This window comes from Rhodnius prolixus, unplaced genomic scaffold (assembly GCF_049639745.1).
Source record: "Rhodnius prolixus isolate KJV_2025 unplaced genomic scaffold, Rpr scaffold_2, whole genome shotgun sequence".
NCBI classification, from domain to species: domain Eukaryota; kingdom Metazoa; phylum Arthropoda; class Insecta; order Hemiptera; family Reduviidae; genus Rhodnius; species Rhodnius prolixus.
This window is the reverse complement of record NW_027411592.1, coordinates 14,673,844-14,689,444: the sequence shown is the minus strand read 5'-3', so window position 1 is coordinate 14,689,444 and position 15,601 is coordinate 14,673,844. Positions and strand designations below refer to the sequence as shown.

At 30.9% G+C, this 15,601-nt stretch overlaps 1 protein-coding gene across 1 annotated transcript in view; it reads right to left on the bottom strand.

Annotated features, from left to right (window-relative positions):
* Window positions 1–15,601, bottom strand: part of sls (sallimus) — a 256,723-nt gene that overhangs the window by 222,997 nt on the left and 18,125 nt on the right. The window contains exons 2-11 of the mRNA XM_074118099.1: window positions 9,844–9,966; window positions 9,179–9,357; window positions 8,127–8,371; window positions 6,825–7,081; window positions 4,831–5,022; window positions 4,578–4,748; window positions 2,410–2,538; window positions 2,206–2,325; window positions 1,925–2,098; window positions 153–317 (exon numbers count right to left, since the gene is read on the bottom strand). Coding sequence (XP_073974200.1) covers window positions 153–317; window positions 1,925–2,098; window positions 2,206–2,325; window positions 2,410–2,538; window positions 4,578–4,748; window positions 4,831–5,022; window positions 6,825–7,081; window positions 8,127–8,371; window positions 9,179–9,357; window positions 9,844–9,966 — 1,755 coding nt within the window. The remainder of the gene's footprint in view (window positions 1–152; window positions 318–1,924; window positions 2,099–2,205; window positions 2,326–2,409; window positions 2,539–4,577; window positions 4,749–4,830; window positions 5,023–6,824; window positions 7,082–8,126; window positions 8,372–9,178; window positions 9,358–9,843; window positions 9,967–15,601) is intronic.

The following is a 15,601-nucleotide window of genomic DNA, read 5'->3' as shown; positions in this document are numbered from 1 at the left end:
CTTACAAATTTCGTAAGCTCTATTACTTAGTAACTCTATTTACTTTGGCAACGTTAACTGCATTTGAGCATTGAAAATAGGTAAACCTTTAATAAGAGGTCAACCGGTTGATATATGATTACACATGGCATTTTACACAAAATGATTCATACCTGCACTGAATCCTTGATGAAATTAGAGGCCAGATTATCAAATTGTACTTTAAGCTGTTGGCATGATAACCACCCTTGATTTATAGAAGACTGATTCCCAACTTGTTGCAGTTCTTTTTCTACTGCTTCTAATTCTGCGGTTGCCTTAGTTCCCAGATCTAAAGCCTAAAATAAATTATGTTTCGCATAAATTATTAGGCATAGAACGTTAAAAACTAAAAACCTAACCAGTAAATAATTCTCCATTAATTTTTGTTTATTACAGAGCAGAAAAAAAATAAATTAGAATAAAAAATAATAATCTAGTAAGTAGAGTAAAATTAGTCCAAATGAAGAACAGTAGATAATTCTTCCCATTCATTTGGAAGACATTGCGTAATGAATATAAATGCAAATTATTTATACTTAAGTCTGAACGATTGCCAAATACAATGTGTTAAGCTCCAACATGGGCACACCCCTGCGCATTCATTATATGACAGATTTTTTTTTTCCTAACAGCTTTTAAACCAATTACTTACACAGAATTTTGCAGAAGATTTTGTAACAGAGTTCCATTTGTATCTGAAGGATGTGAATTTAAATAAATAAATTCATTTTATAGTGAAACGAAGTGCAGCTGGTATGTCCTAAATTAGTGGTTTGTATGGAGTCAATTATACATTTTTTAAGTTGGGCATAAAAACATAAATCCTTCTGATTTTGAAAATATGTTACAGAATTCGATATTTTTGAATGAACGATCCTTTAACCTTGACCTTATGCAAATTCAGCTCCCAGATCAAATCTTGGCGTGCGTATGAGATATCTCTAATATCGTAGTAAAATTACTGTGGTTGGTGACAAGACTTTGGAGTTTCCAGAAATTGGATATCATTCTATCAAATCTTAAATCATTTCATGATTGTTATGAATTTTAAGTCAGTTTTTGCTCTATTGTAATTTAAATTTTCTGAAAAAAAAATACTTCTTAAAAAACGGTGTAAATAATCTCACATGACAATTTCTTACTGCAATTAATGTAATTATGTTTTCAAGAAACTTTTAATTTTTTTCAAAATAGTTGAATTCAGTGTGATACATGCTCAAAACTATCAAATGTGCTGTGTTAAAGAAAGTGTGGCGTTCCCAAGAAGCCACAGCAAAATTATTCCTGTACAAAAATCAAACTGAAGTGTTGAGATAATACGTTTTGTCCAATTGCAAGTTAGAACTTTTGTTGCCTTTCGGTAGGCAGATATTCTTTTAACTTGGTATTTTGGTCAGTCATTTTATACTCAAAAAATACTATACAATAGTTAGAACGAAATAATCGCAAAACAGGGGAGAGCTTAACTTCTCTACTATGAAAAACGATAGTTTCCTCAAAAAATGTTTCATGTTGGGGCAATAAATCGACATATCACGGAACTTATGTTTTTAAAAAAAATCATTCAATTTAAAAAAAAAAAAAAAAAAAAAACTATCAAATATATTAGGAAATTGGCAGTTCCAGTCGAAAACTTTCCTTCCAATTTGTATTTTTGCTTACATATTAACTCTCTAGTAATTAATTCAGTTATTGAGGCTATACATTAACTAAAACGGACCCTTTATTGGCAGCTTAATCATACCAACCCTCACCCACTTCCTTAGTGAACTGTAATAAACAATTTGAAACACAAAAAATAATAACAAACTTGTAAATTTCTATTTACCATTTTTCAGTATTGAAAACATGCATACCCCAAATACGATTTAAAACTAAAAAACTAAAAAATAAAATAAAACACCTTAACATAAATGGTACAGTATCGGATTCTCTTTTCTAATAGCACCATAAGTGCAGACCACTTCATTCGTAATGCATCGCCTTTGTCTTTTACGTCGTTTCCTCGTGATGGGTCGAGCGTATCGCATATTGCAGGTACAGTCGAGACCAACGCCGTAATTTCGGTACCTCTTGTCTATAAATTAAAATATAAACAAACATAAAATTAGGGAAAATATATATGATTATTATAAAAATAAATTTGAAAATATATTAATATAATTAAAAGCATTGAAAATTTACCTGTAAGTCATTTAGATTTTTCTTATAAGTTTGAAGATATTCTTTGGCTGATGATAAATTTTCTCCCATTTCTCGGACCCCTCTAACATACTCCTCCATGCTGGTGATATAAGCTTTCAACTAACAACAGAAATGTAGAATCGTACATAAACTAAAATAGTCAAAACAATTATAATCCAAAAAAACAATATGAAGAAAATTTACCAATTCGAATTTTTCAATAAAGCTGGTGTACATTTGATTTGCTTTCATGTTTTCTTCTTTGTGAGCTGTACATTGCACATTTAAATTTATTTTCTTATTCTCTATTCTTTCCACCATTCTTTTTACGCCCTGAAATTTATTGTTTTAATTTATCATAAATTGATCAACTGTTCAATAAATGTCTAATGAAGTTCCTTAATCTAATTTGTTTGCAAGAATTTTTGAGTTCAACCATATGGGTCATTTGTGTAAAATTGGAGTGAATAATCACACGATTTCCTATAACTAAAACTCTCCAGATTCTAACTTATACAAATTCTTCATACTCCTAATTTGTAAAACCGTACATTACATTGAAATGAAAGATTAAGTAAACCCATCCTTGATCCCAAACCAGAATAAAAATTAATTTTCCTAAACAAAAATTATTTGCTAAACTTAAAGACCATTTTCATGTTGCGATAAAGCTGGAGAAGCCATTTTCGAGAAAATCTCAGAAAAGCTTGAGTAAAGTTGTACTTCCCGTTGAGAAACTCAAAATAATGAGGCCACACTTAACCCTAACAACCATACCTCTAATAGAAATATGCCTATTCAATAATAATGCACTTTAAATTATAGGAGTCATTTTTGATAAAACCACACAAAAGCGTTAATGCTTTTATTCGAGTAGTACATCTGAATTAGAAATTCTCTTCATAATTCGGGAATTCAGGTTTTGAATTTGAATTCCCTACATAAAATCTGACCTGACATAATGGACAGAATTACTAATAATTAATTAAGCGGTAGAACGTACATTGAAATGACAAAATAGTGGAAACACTAAAATGGCACCGATGTTCAAAGAAAGTCTGTCAAGGAAAGTGCTCTCTTATTAGATTTTTTTACGTTCCAAAAAATATTTTATTTCAAGATGAGGTTTATGAGAATACAGTTTAAATGAAATCGGTAGCAGCCTATCCATAAATCTATTCCAATCTTCTTACGTGATAACATAATATTTTAATAAATTTTATTTGACAATCTATCAAAATTTAATTTTAGTGCAGTTTAACGCTGACAATAAGGTAATACTTACAAAAATTATAAGATTACATAAGACGAACACTATGTGAATGAAAATCATTTTCAAAATATTTTTAATGGAAAATCATAAAATATAAATGTGCACAAACACGAAGTAAATATCCTACATTTGATGCAAATAGTAATTATACAAACTCACAGTTAAGATTACAGTCCAGTTATAACAGAGATAATGATGAACAGTTGTTAAATAGAGAAGTGATATTAAGATCACCTTCACTTAAGGCGGATGCTGGATCAGGCCCAAATAACACTCATAACATTTATGAAGCTATCGAAGGGTTATTTTCAACCATATTCACAATATATACAAAATTAAATGATTTTAAATACCCCTTCAAAGATTTGAGAACAGATAATAAGATAAATGGTGTTCCAATTCACAATATTGTTATAGTTCACCGGAGACCGCTCTCTTTTAATTAGCGTTGATAGACTTTTATTGTTGTATCTCATGAAAAAAAGTTGTAAATGTTTTATGCCGAGTTCTATTCTTTACTGCTACAATTATAGGTTGACACCACCGGCAGTTCCTCAATTTTGTTTATAGACCAACGCAGACCTTCCAAAATTAATGCAACGTCTGTCTAATCTGTCCTACTATAAAGCATATATCATAGCCTTTAATCAATGTAACATTTTTTACATTTTTCAACAACTATATATTTCGACCGAATGCCCTTTGAAATCATAGCACACATCAGTTTGAATAAACAGTCAACAGTCAATGAACATTTATATTCAAGTTCCTAACTACTCCAACTTCTGATTGTTTCTTAAATTTGCAGTCTTCTGGGGAGTACATAATTAAAGGAAAAAAAGCAACTAAGTTCAATATTACATCAATATTTGTCAAGGAAAACAGAATTATTTTCACTTTGCTTTAATCAGGAAATAAGTTAAATAAAGTGTACGTTGCCTTTTTAACTCCTTATAATCATTTGTTTGTGCGGAGGACCTAAGCACTATCTACATAAACCGTCTTTGGACCCGTACCCGCAACTAAACATCTGAATTTATTAAAAAATTCAAGGCAACCACAAGAATTTGATAAATAAAGAAGTGTTTTTTAAACATACCTCTGCAGCAGGCACTTCCTCTAAAAGTTTATATCCTTGTTCTAAAGATTGCTGTGTAACTTCATCCAATGATCTTGAAATGTTAAGATGAAGCTGGGCTAACTGGCTGCAACTAAGGCCCAAATCGCCGGTAGTTAGTTGTACCTCAAGTTGATCTAACTTTATTAATGCCTGAAATATTGAAACCAACTTTTAAGGCTGCAGAGTCCTTTGTCTTCTTTAAAATAAAGCCCAATGTACATAAAATACCAACCGACTGAGCAATATTGAAGAAGTCAATGGCAGATTGAAGTGTAGTCTCCCTGTGTTCAATATGATGTATATATGTGGCTGCCAATTCTAATAGAGAGTAGGCTTCTTTAATTGCATCTGGTCCTGCAAAATGACCTCCAGTCGCAAAATCTTCAGTTGCTTTTACTATTTTTAGTGCATGTTCTTGCATGTCCTACAAAAAAGTTTTAGGCTTTTCTTAACCTTGTGTGGTTCTAAGTAATTAGCTGAAAAAGTTAATTAGTTATAATAGCCTTAAGATAAAGTTTCCGAAACTACAGCGTAGTAACTACGCTGTACAGAACAGATAAATACTAATAAACTTATTATTAAATTAAAGCAATTATATAGCGAACTGTAGGGAGTACTTTCAAGAGTTCTGGGTGCCAGATCTATTTAAGATGTGCAGATAGTTATTAAAATTACTGCACACTTGCTTTAATTCACTACTACGTCCTAAGTAAATTGTCTTCTTAGGTAGTAGCTTATTGAATAATTGAAATAAAAGACAGTAAATAGATTTAAAAAATTATTATTTTTGCTCATATTTAGGCAATAAAGCAACAGTAAAGTAATAACACAATAAATAAAAAGCTTATGAAGATAAAGGATGGCAAGAATAACATTCTACATTCCTCTTTGTCGATTGAATGATGATAAAGATAAGACATGAGGATCACACCTGGTTAAAGGACTCCTCCCCCTTTCTTGCTAGATAAAGTAGTAGGATTGGATGCTACCTAGGTCATGTGACTGACAGGCATGTCATCCAAGCAAGGGTCGCCACAGACATGAAAGACAACAATCATAGGGCGCTAATGACCTCGAAATCGATGCGCCCAAGTTTTTTTCAATTTAAGAGAAAAAAATATTTATAGGTACGGCCATTTTACAATTTTGTTTGCCTTGTAATTATTGTTGATTTTCCATTGTTTTAAATGGTCGATTGATTAATCCAGAAGGAAAAAAGAATATTGCCAATTTCAGTCATAATTAGTCAGTACAAGCCCTGAAGATGATTTGAGGATGATGGTTTGAGAGTTTGGCAAAAATTAAAAAATGACTGAAATTGGCAATACTTTTTCTTCCTGATCAATTTCCCTATTCAACTACTATTATTTATTATTTTTCAAGAACTAATGCGGATTTTGTTAAGGTATTGAGCACCTTATTTGTTAAATGAGCTTCCAACAACTTCGAAAAATTACTGTAAAAAAGTAGATTAGGCGTACTTAACTAAATAGACATGACAGAAATGATTTCATATCATTAAGTTAATCAGAAATGAATTTGTACTATCTTTTAGTGTCTGTAAACAATTAATATATACTAAAATGTACATATGTATGTAAAATATACATAAAATGTACAATATACTTTAAGTTGAGTAAACTAACAACAAAAGTAGTCTACTACAAAAAGTGTTTTATTCTATAAATAAAACTAGATGCAAAAAAATAATTTCTAACTTTCCTTTTTAACGGGGTGTTTCCGTTGAGAAATCTAATCTGTTGGTATAAAAGTTCTTAAGGAAAGTTGGATTAACTTCTTCTTCAAGGCGTTTTACACTTCAACTCCCAACACTTAACAATACCTAATTGGGCTTCATATTTAGCTGTTGCAACTGTTTAGGCTTGGCGAACTCTCAAGCAATTTTCATCTCAACATCTCATACAAAAATGCGCGAATACACGTTTACAAATTATAGAATAATCTAAAAACAATTCAGTTCATTATTTGGAGAACCTCTCGGACATTAAGTAAGTTGCTGTTGCTCTTGCTGTTAATCTGTTGCTCTTGGTTAGAATAAAATATATTTATCTATTGAACCAAAAATTTAAAAAAAATAATCGGAGAGAATTGCAACCTTTTTTCGAATTTTAAGAAATTCAAACTGTAACAATTAACTTTTAAGATGCCGATAACTGCAATCAAACTTTACTAAATTTCAAATTGCATTGCTTTTGTTAAAATTACCTGAGCTTCTGGAAGTATTTTCTTATGTTCGTGTAAGAGTAATTGTGAAGAAGCATAAGCATCACCTAGTTGATCCGTACTCCTCATCAGAGATTCCGTGCGATCAGTTATTAATCTTTTAAGCAGCGTGAGATCTACAGTAATACGTGCCAATTCCAAACACTGTTCCAGTTGCGTGCGACATTTCTCAGTTTTTTCATATAATATTTGACGTCGTAAGTGTAAATTGTCCATCCACTGTTCCACTTGGACTTTTGCTGTAAAAAAAAAGTATTAATTTATTTTTGTCTATGCTCACATAAAGAACTGTTCCTTGAGTTTAAAAATTAATTAAACCCGTTTCTGGAAATGGAAAGGAATCATCGAAAATTTATTTCTTAGGAAAACCTTTCTATCCTGAAAATATGTGTTATTAGAAAAAAAATATCACTTATTCTCCTAAGTTGTTTGATAGGAATTTAAAAGAATTCTGAGGGAATCTGTAACTTAAAAAAGTGTTATATAAGCCAAAATTATTTATCTTCATGATGGTCGAACAATGTAAACGTAAATATTAATAACGATGCTGTTGCTAACATAGGTACGTCGTGCTGGGTCTTTAAAACGAATGCTTTATCTTAAATTAGAACTTGGGCCGGTCTGTTTCCCAGCTACTGTAACCTAACAGTGTTGCTAGGTACGCCGACATCCTGGACTTTAAAACGACAACCTTTTTTTAAATTAGAACGTAGGCCGGTACTTTTTCCTAGACACTCTAGTCAAACAAATATTGAACGTGTTAATATACTTATTTTAAAAATCTCTTTTGCAATCTCAGATTTAGTAAAATGTCTACATTTTCTTTCCTTCAGTACGACTGTAATCCTATTGACAAAACATTTGGACTATAATTATAAGCATCAGTGGCATGAGGTTTCAAGCTTAGTTTAAATTATTAATAATATGGAATGTTTCGAAATGTTATTTAGAGTAAGGTCAGAGGAAGAGATCTCTAGACTGTTCTCTCTTTAAGAACAATAATTAAACCAATGATGAAAAAAATTACCATTGGCCCTTTTTTTCCGTTACCAACGATGAGAGTACCTGGTCTGCTTGCAGTATGTCTAAATGTAAACACGTAAAGAAAATTTAGCAAACATGAGAAGTCTCTAACTTAGCATTATTTTACAGAACGAATAACCACAAATAAGCATTCAAAAATAGTACAGAAAGAATAGAAAGTTCTTTCATTTTCACCAATTTCAGGTGTTTTCCTACTTTAGGTGAATGATAAGGTGGAAGTAAAGAAAAAACTAAATTTACCTAATTGAGCTTGCAGCTTGATATGTTGAGGCCTCGAGTCGAGTGTGCCTTGTTCAGACAGCCCATCCATCAAGTCAATCAGTAAAGCGCCTTGATGCAAAGCTTGATTTAATGTGACCAAACATTCTTTTTGACAATCTTTTAAATTTTCTAAACGATGTTTCATTTCCTCAATTTCCACAGGCAATTCACTTTCACACAAAGTCTCCAGACGATCACCACAACGATTGAAAGATTCTGCACACCTGTGTAAAAGACACTGTTTTAGAAAAAAAAAAACTAGATATTTTTAAAATTTGTTTTGAACAGAATAATAAATACATCTTTCCAAAATGTTGAACTTTTATTTTAAAGCAGTAATTGACTTGATTTTGAACACTAAAGATATTTAGAACTATTCTTCTTATACTGCTTATACTTGAAGAAATTAATCAACCGTAAATATTGCAAAAAACTACATTTAAGAAAAAGATATCTCTAATAATCCAGTAAGGAAGTTTTAGTGATCAGAATTGTCACTTTTATTAAGTTTTTATTCATTTTTTTATTTTGGTAACTTCGTCTTTCTTTTTTATACAACTTTTAAATTTAATTATCTGTAGAGTTTCTAAATATCTTTATTTTCACTCCCCCTTTCCACTGGTAAGAAAGAGAAAAAATGGAATTCAAACACTTTGAAAAGGGAAACAAAAGTTCCATCAAAACTTCTGTAAGAAGTACTGAAAGTACTTCTAAAAGTTTATACTGATCTTCTCCCTTCCTTGCTTCTTGTTAGCATGCATATTTGCATTCTTTAAAATAACTGATGTTCTAAATTTAACAAAAGATACCAGGAAAAAGTGATTTGTAGAATTAAGGGCTCCCATACATGTGGCAGTCCATGCATATTTTAGCATTGATTTGTTTTTGACAGATAGATGTGAAATCAATTATATACATAGTTTCCTTACTTTTCTTTAGGTGGTGGTCGAATCCCCTTGCTTACATTTACAAATAAAAAAAAAAACAATAACAATTAATTAACAAATAAAAATAATAAAAGTTCCACTAACGCATGATATTCAACATTGTGGTCTAATATATTTGCTCTGAGTTCCAAATGATTGTTGACATTTTGCCAAACAGCTGTGAGTGAATCAGTCATCGCTGAGTAGACTTTTGGATTGGTGTTTTGAGTTTCAAGTATATTTTGGGCTTGATCTGCTAATTCAGTGACTGGACTTTTTTTACTCTGAAACATAATCATTTACAGTTTAGAAACGAAATAGAAATAAATATATAAAATAAGTTAGGAATTCTAAATGGGGGAAAATATGAAAGAATCATACGGGTATCTTCAAACAAATAAATTGGAATATTTTTGCAATTAAATAAATCTTATTTATAATTTTTTATTTAAGGCGCGTCAACATCTGAAAATGTTTGGACCGTATTCTCTCATTGCAGACGGCACTGCACGTTGCCGGATACTGAATTTTATAGGAAGTCGTAGAAATTAAAAACTTAAGGGAAGGCAAGATTTAAACCCGGGATTCCCGCATGGGTGGCCAGTACTAACCATCTGTTAATCCTTCTATAATCTCTGCTCATTAATCTGAATGCAATCCTGTGAAATAATTTTGTCTTCTGGTAGTGAAGCGGACCATTGGCCTTAAACATTCCAGTTAAAATACAAATACCTTTACATTAAAAAAATAAATAAATAAATATTGCTTACTTTAATCTTCATTATTACATTTCTATGAGCTTCTTGAAGTTCCTTTGCCTCAGGTAAAGTATCTGCCAACTGTGTAAGACTTGGTGTTACTTCCACCACTTTTAATTCCAACCAATCCCGACACTGTAACAGAACAGTTCATTGATTTATTAGAATTACTAGTCTGATAAGGTATTTGAAGGTTTGGATAAAATAATTCCTATCCCTTTATGAAATTATTCAAAAAGATGTGAGTAAATCACAAAATGATTACATAGATATGTTATTGTTCCACTTTAAAGTATGACATAGATATCTCAGATGCCGTTTGCCGTAAAAGGTGCTTTCAAGGTTGCAGAACTTTCGCCTTTTGTAGTTGTCTAACAGCTGCATATTTTTATATCTCTGCCGTTCATCGTTTTATCCTCCTTCTTCACTAAAAAAATAAATATGTAATCTTAAACAAGACTAACCGGCTTTTAATGTAACAGACCTCGTAAGTAATACTTCTTTATTTTTTTATTATAAGGCGCAACCAGACAGACTTACCATCTATCCTCTTTACCAGAAATGACAAAAGTTATTTTCGTAGGAAAAAAAACTGTTTAAAAAACTATTTTAAAAAAAATAAAGGTTGAAAGAAATTTAAAGAAAACAATAGGAGCCATTTTTGAGAAAATCTCTATAAACAGAAAAAAAAATTGTTTTAGTTGACCAGTACTTGAATTAACAATAAACAGAAATACAAATTTTAAATTGTAAATTAAAAAGCGAAATCCCAACTTATCAGTGTGTAAAAAATGAAAGATAACAATTTGCTAACTGTCAAGTCCTTGAAGTGGCAGAGGTAAGTGTGTCACTGACCTAGTGGTTATGGATTGTGTGGGGAGAGGGTCGCAAACAACACCCTTCTTTACCACCGTTGCTGTGATACCTCGAGAGTAGGGAACGTTACCGTATGTCATTCAAACTTGGCACTAAAGTAGTACAGTTAGTTCAGGAGACGTCGTCTTCTACTCTGTTTACCAACTACCATTACTTCATAATTGGCTGTGCTAAACACTGAGTTGCGGAGTATAAATAACTTCAAATAAGGCAACCATCTAAATCACCATTATTTCCTTTTAAGAAATATTCGGCAATAGTTGCTTTCGATTTTCAATAACTCCATTATATTCTAGGATATTCGCAAATTAATCAAGTGTGTGGTAAACTTATTTCTCTGAAAACTCTTAAGTTTAATTTTCCTGTAGAAAACGGTTATTCTTTATTTTATTTAAACAAAAAAATTATATATATCGACTAGTACAATAGACTATAAATCAGTTAATTTTAATTTTTGTCCTCTTATTTTCATTCGTTATTCCGACATAAAAGTGTTTCGCTTTGCTTGTTGAAGTATTTTGACTTCTTAACCTTGAAAAGAACCATTCCTCCATCCTAATTATGGCCATTAAGCTTAGGAATATTAGCACTTCGACGCTTAATCGAATCTTGCATCTTCTGGTACATTCCTTGAACCGGTTTTGAGGACTAGTATATCTTAGTTGAAGAATTCAAAGATACTTCAGAGATTTAAAGTAAATTTTTAAAAAAAACCATCGAACTTACTGCAACAATAATGAATAATTATTGTAAAAGCTTGAATAATTACAAAAGTAATTAAAACATTGCCTAAATAATTAATTGTATCATTTTTTTCTGTTTACTGCTGTAAATTTTTAATCTGCTTCAAAGTTTACCCTAGATTAACATATTTAGCCGCAAAACACACTCCGGCCAATGTTAGAAATATCATATTATATAAAAGGCTTTTCACACATTTATAAAACAGCTGCATTTATTTAACAAATCTGTCCCTCTAATTTATTTTACGACTGCATTTTCTTTAATTCACCTGCCGAAAAAAGTCTTGTTATTTGATTGTAACGTATTTCCTTTCTGTTGTAGCAACTTTTGGCGTTATGTAAACTTTCGCATCGGAGTTCTGCGAAGAAAATATGTTTTAGAACCACCTGAGTTTCAAAAAATAGTAGTATGAAAACAGTAAGTTTTTTGTGCGCCTCATGACGTTTATATGAGATCTGAGAGTTAAACAACAAAAGTTAAATACTAAATTTTATTCCAAAAAGCAACCAAATAAATTATTCACTCCGCTGAAAATAAGTAAACATAAAACTAATAAAGAAACATGTATTACCAGATATGTTAATATTAAATAACTAATAAAAGATCTGAGATATTACTACAGCCCACTTAGTTCCGAACACATTGTGCATAGAAAGACTGGCTGGAAGAAGCCTAGAAGCCTATTCTAGATTTGTTTAGTGATGTCATCCTTCTCTTTCTTGGCAGTCTTCCTGGGTATTTTCATTCCTTTCGTCTTAGTGTTCTAAAAACTGGCTTCTTTCATTTGATCACTTTCCATTAATTGTCAAATCACGTTAGTACATACTATTTTTTTACCAAACACAGTTTCTAAAACATACTTTTACATCGAGACATAATGCGAAGTCATCAGGGCTTAGGGTTCCTTTTAATCAACAATACTTATATAGACTCTTTATATTTTATGTACAAAACAGATCTTTTGGTTGCTTTGGGCATCGCTACAACTATAATAACCTAAAACTACACCCTACCTATCTACAATCTCTTGAAGATAAATTCAAACTTAATATTATTTATTATTGTTAAATATCTGAATCGTTCAAAAGTAATGTTACTGCTATGACAATAAAAAGTAAACATCAAATTTAGAACACATAATCATTCTGAATCTGTAGGCTTAATTAAAAAACTTCCTGAGATTAAAAAAGAATTCTTAGCATATCTCTTATTCGACGCATTTTGCGTAGAATAATTAAAATACGAAAAATCACGAAGTACACTTGAAATCTAATCAATTTACCAATTATCATGACGTGTAAGTTCCAAAATGAGTTTTCAAAATTTTTAGACTTTTTAAAATTCTTTGCAAAGATTTTCTCTAAACTTCGTACACTATTTTACACAATTAGTTTTATCACATACATATGCTTAGGGGGGTCACTCCTGGTAAAACAAAATAGCAAAAAATGAGCATATTTTATGAATTATCAACAATAATCCGGAGGCTTAAATAGCAATGTAAAAAAAATTGTAATTGTATTTTTCAAATAAATATTGTTTAAAGCATTGCAAATTTATAAAGCTGTAAACTATTGTGTGCCAAACATTTTCGAAACTAGTCAAGTATTTAAATACTAATTGCTAGATTCACTGATAAAAACGATTGCCATAACTATGATATTAAGCATGGTCTCTTTCATGAAAAATTTCTTAATCTTTTTTTAAAATACTCAAATAGATTTGGAAACAGAAATAAGGACTCTACACAAAGAGATTTCATCATTTTCTAAATATAAGTGCAGTCTAGAATAGAAACGTTTTGTTTAAGTTAAACTTAAAACAGGCTTAAAAATAAAGGTTTTTAGAGAATGAAAAAATGTTCTGACTATGCTTAAAGAATGTTTTTCTATCACGGATTCTGATAGTTGCCTAAATAAAAACATGAAAGACTTCTAACCAAACACTATTAAGGAGGTGAATAAAAATTACAAAGGTGATTTCATTGATTAACAGCGGACGTTGATCGTCAAATAAGAGGTGATAATTTTCAGCTTAAAATAGCACTTAGCTTAGATTTAAGTAAAGATACTGTAAATGTAGCTAAAGTAGAAGTATTCAACATTAGATGTGGCAATATTGTACCAGTATCATGGATAGAAGTATGACTTTGGTTTTGGATTCTATATTTTTTAAGTTCATTAAGTTCAGACAACTCAAAAATTAATTACGACGATGTAAACAGCATTTTATAAAATCTTTCCGATTTGACAACTCTCAAAGTCGACAAGGGAATCACATTCTAAGATCATAAAAAGTTAGACGTCAGAAAACAGACAATGATTGCTTATTTGGAAAATAAAGTAAAATATTGTTAATCGTTATTAGTGACTGATTCATTGATCCAAAGAAGAAAGTTCATCGCCAATTTCAGTCATCGTTTTTTATTATTTTCTGCCAAGCTTTCGAACTAGAGTTCAAAATTCCTTAATCTTAATTTTAATTACGATCAAATGACAAATTCAATATTTTTTTACATTATTAACATAATCTAAACAGTCAGGACTGAAGACACACCAACCTTTGATATTAAAAAAGGTAAAAAAGATAATTGTCGACATGCATAAGCCCCGAAGATGACCCATCCTTTATGATGAATGCTTCGCCAAAATTAATAAAAAATTATGACTCAAATTGGCAATAATCTTTATTCCCTTTAAAATGAATTAGCTCTTCATTACGTCTGAACGCTGCCTAGGAAAATGTATCAGTGAAGTTAGTTCCGGTGTGGTTCCGAAAGCACCTTCCATTTTTAATCTGAACAGGAACTCATGCAAAAAATAGCAGCAATCTGAGAAGCTTGCCTCAAACCGTCCTTCACCTTCTGCCCGGGTTTCTTCATAGTTAGCTCACTGCTTCCTCTAATCCCACCTGGTTTTCCGACAGTGATGATTCTATCACACTAGAAGGTACATCTGTTGACAAAGGGCAAACGGTCTTATTATCTCGGCGCCTTCCCTACCTTGGTATTATCCTTTTAATCGTCACGTACTCCAGAGTGCCTGGGATTCCACTGAAAAATCCAAGTTTTACCACTTTCCTTTTCTACAACATTCCTTGGCGTAATAGACCACAATTTATTTACTGATATCTTACAGCGAAGAATATTACAGAATATTATGGTTATTTTTGGATCTATAGTTACTAAACACATGTGTGAAAATGATACGTGCAAATTATGTACTTTGGGAGGAGGGTGGTAGCGGATAATGATAATTATTATTAGAAGAGACTTCATTAAAAGTCGTTATAATGTTGCAATTAAAATAATTACTGTTATTATATTATGAGAATTACATTCTTTAAGAAAAAAAAGTACATTATAATTATATGTTGTGGTTAGTAGGCAGTAAGGGCAGTTTATTTTTATTTTTTACTAAACTCTAATAAAGCAAGAGGTTAAATAAAAACAATTTTCTTCATATTAATGGTTTTGCTATTAATATATCAGCGTAAGATATATATATGAATAATTTTTTAAACATAGTTTGTTTAGATTTTCGTTTTGAAGAATACCAAGTTATTAGATATTTAAAGTAAATGCAATAATAAATAATGAATAAATTCATTTTGCCGCTACTTTATGACATGCACACATTTAAACTTGACATCATGCGAAATAGCGATTTTTTTAAAAAAGTTTTGGGAGCCGAACAAAGAGCGACGTGTTGGCTACAGGCGAAGATCATTAATATAAACACATAATTGTCTGTCTTCTAAACGCAATTAAAGTAAACTGTTTCTTTCATTAATATTTAGTGTATATTTGTGACTTTACAGGTTTCCGTCACCAGAATAATTTACACGAATGCATTACGTCACAATGAATATATGTCAGCATATGAGACCTATTAACCCCACAAATGTGAAAATAATTTAATAAAACAACAATCTATTAGCCTTATGTGTGCCCACGCACAAATTATAATGTATGATTGATCAAACTGCGCAAAAACATAACCGTTTCTAATTGAAAAAGTACGTTATATCAAGTTTATTTTTATCTGGTCAATTGAAAGCAGATAAAGCGAATATAAAAGAAAACTATGCTAAACGGACATAAAACCTTTTTTGTTCGGACATTTGGTAAATATTAGTAATGTGATGTTTA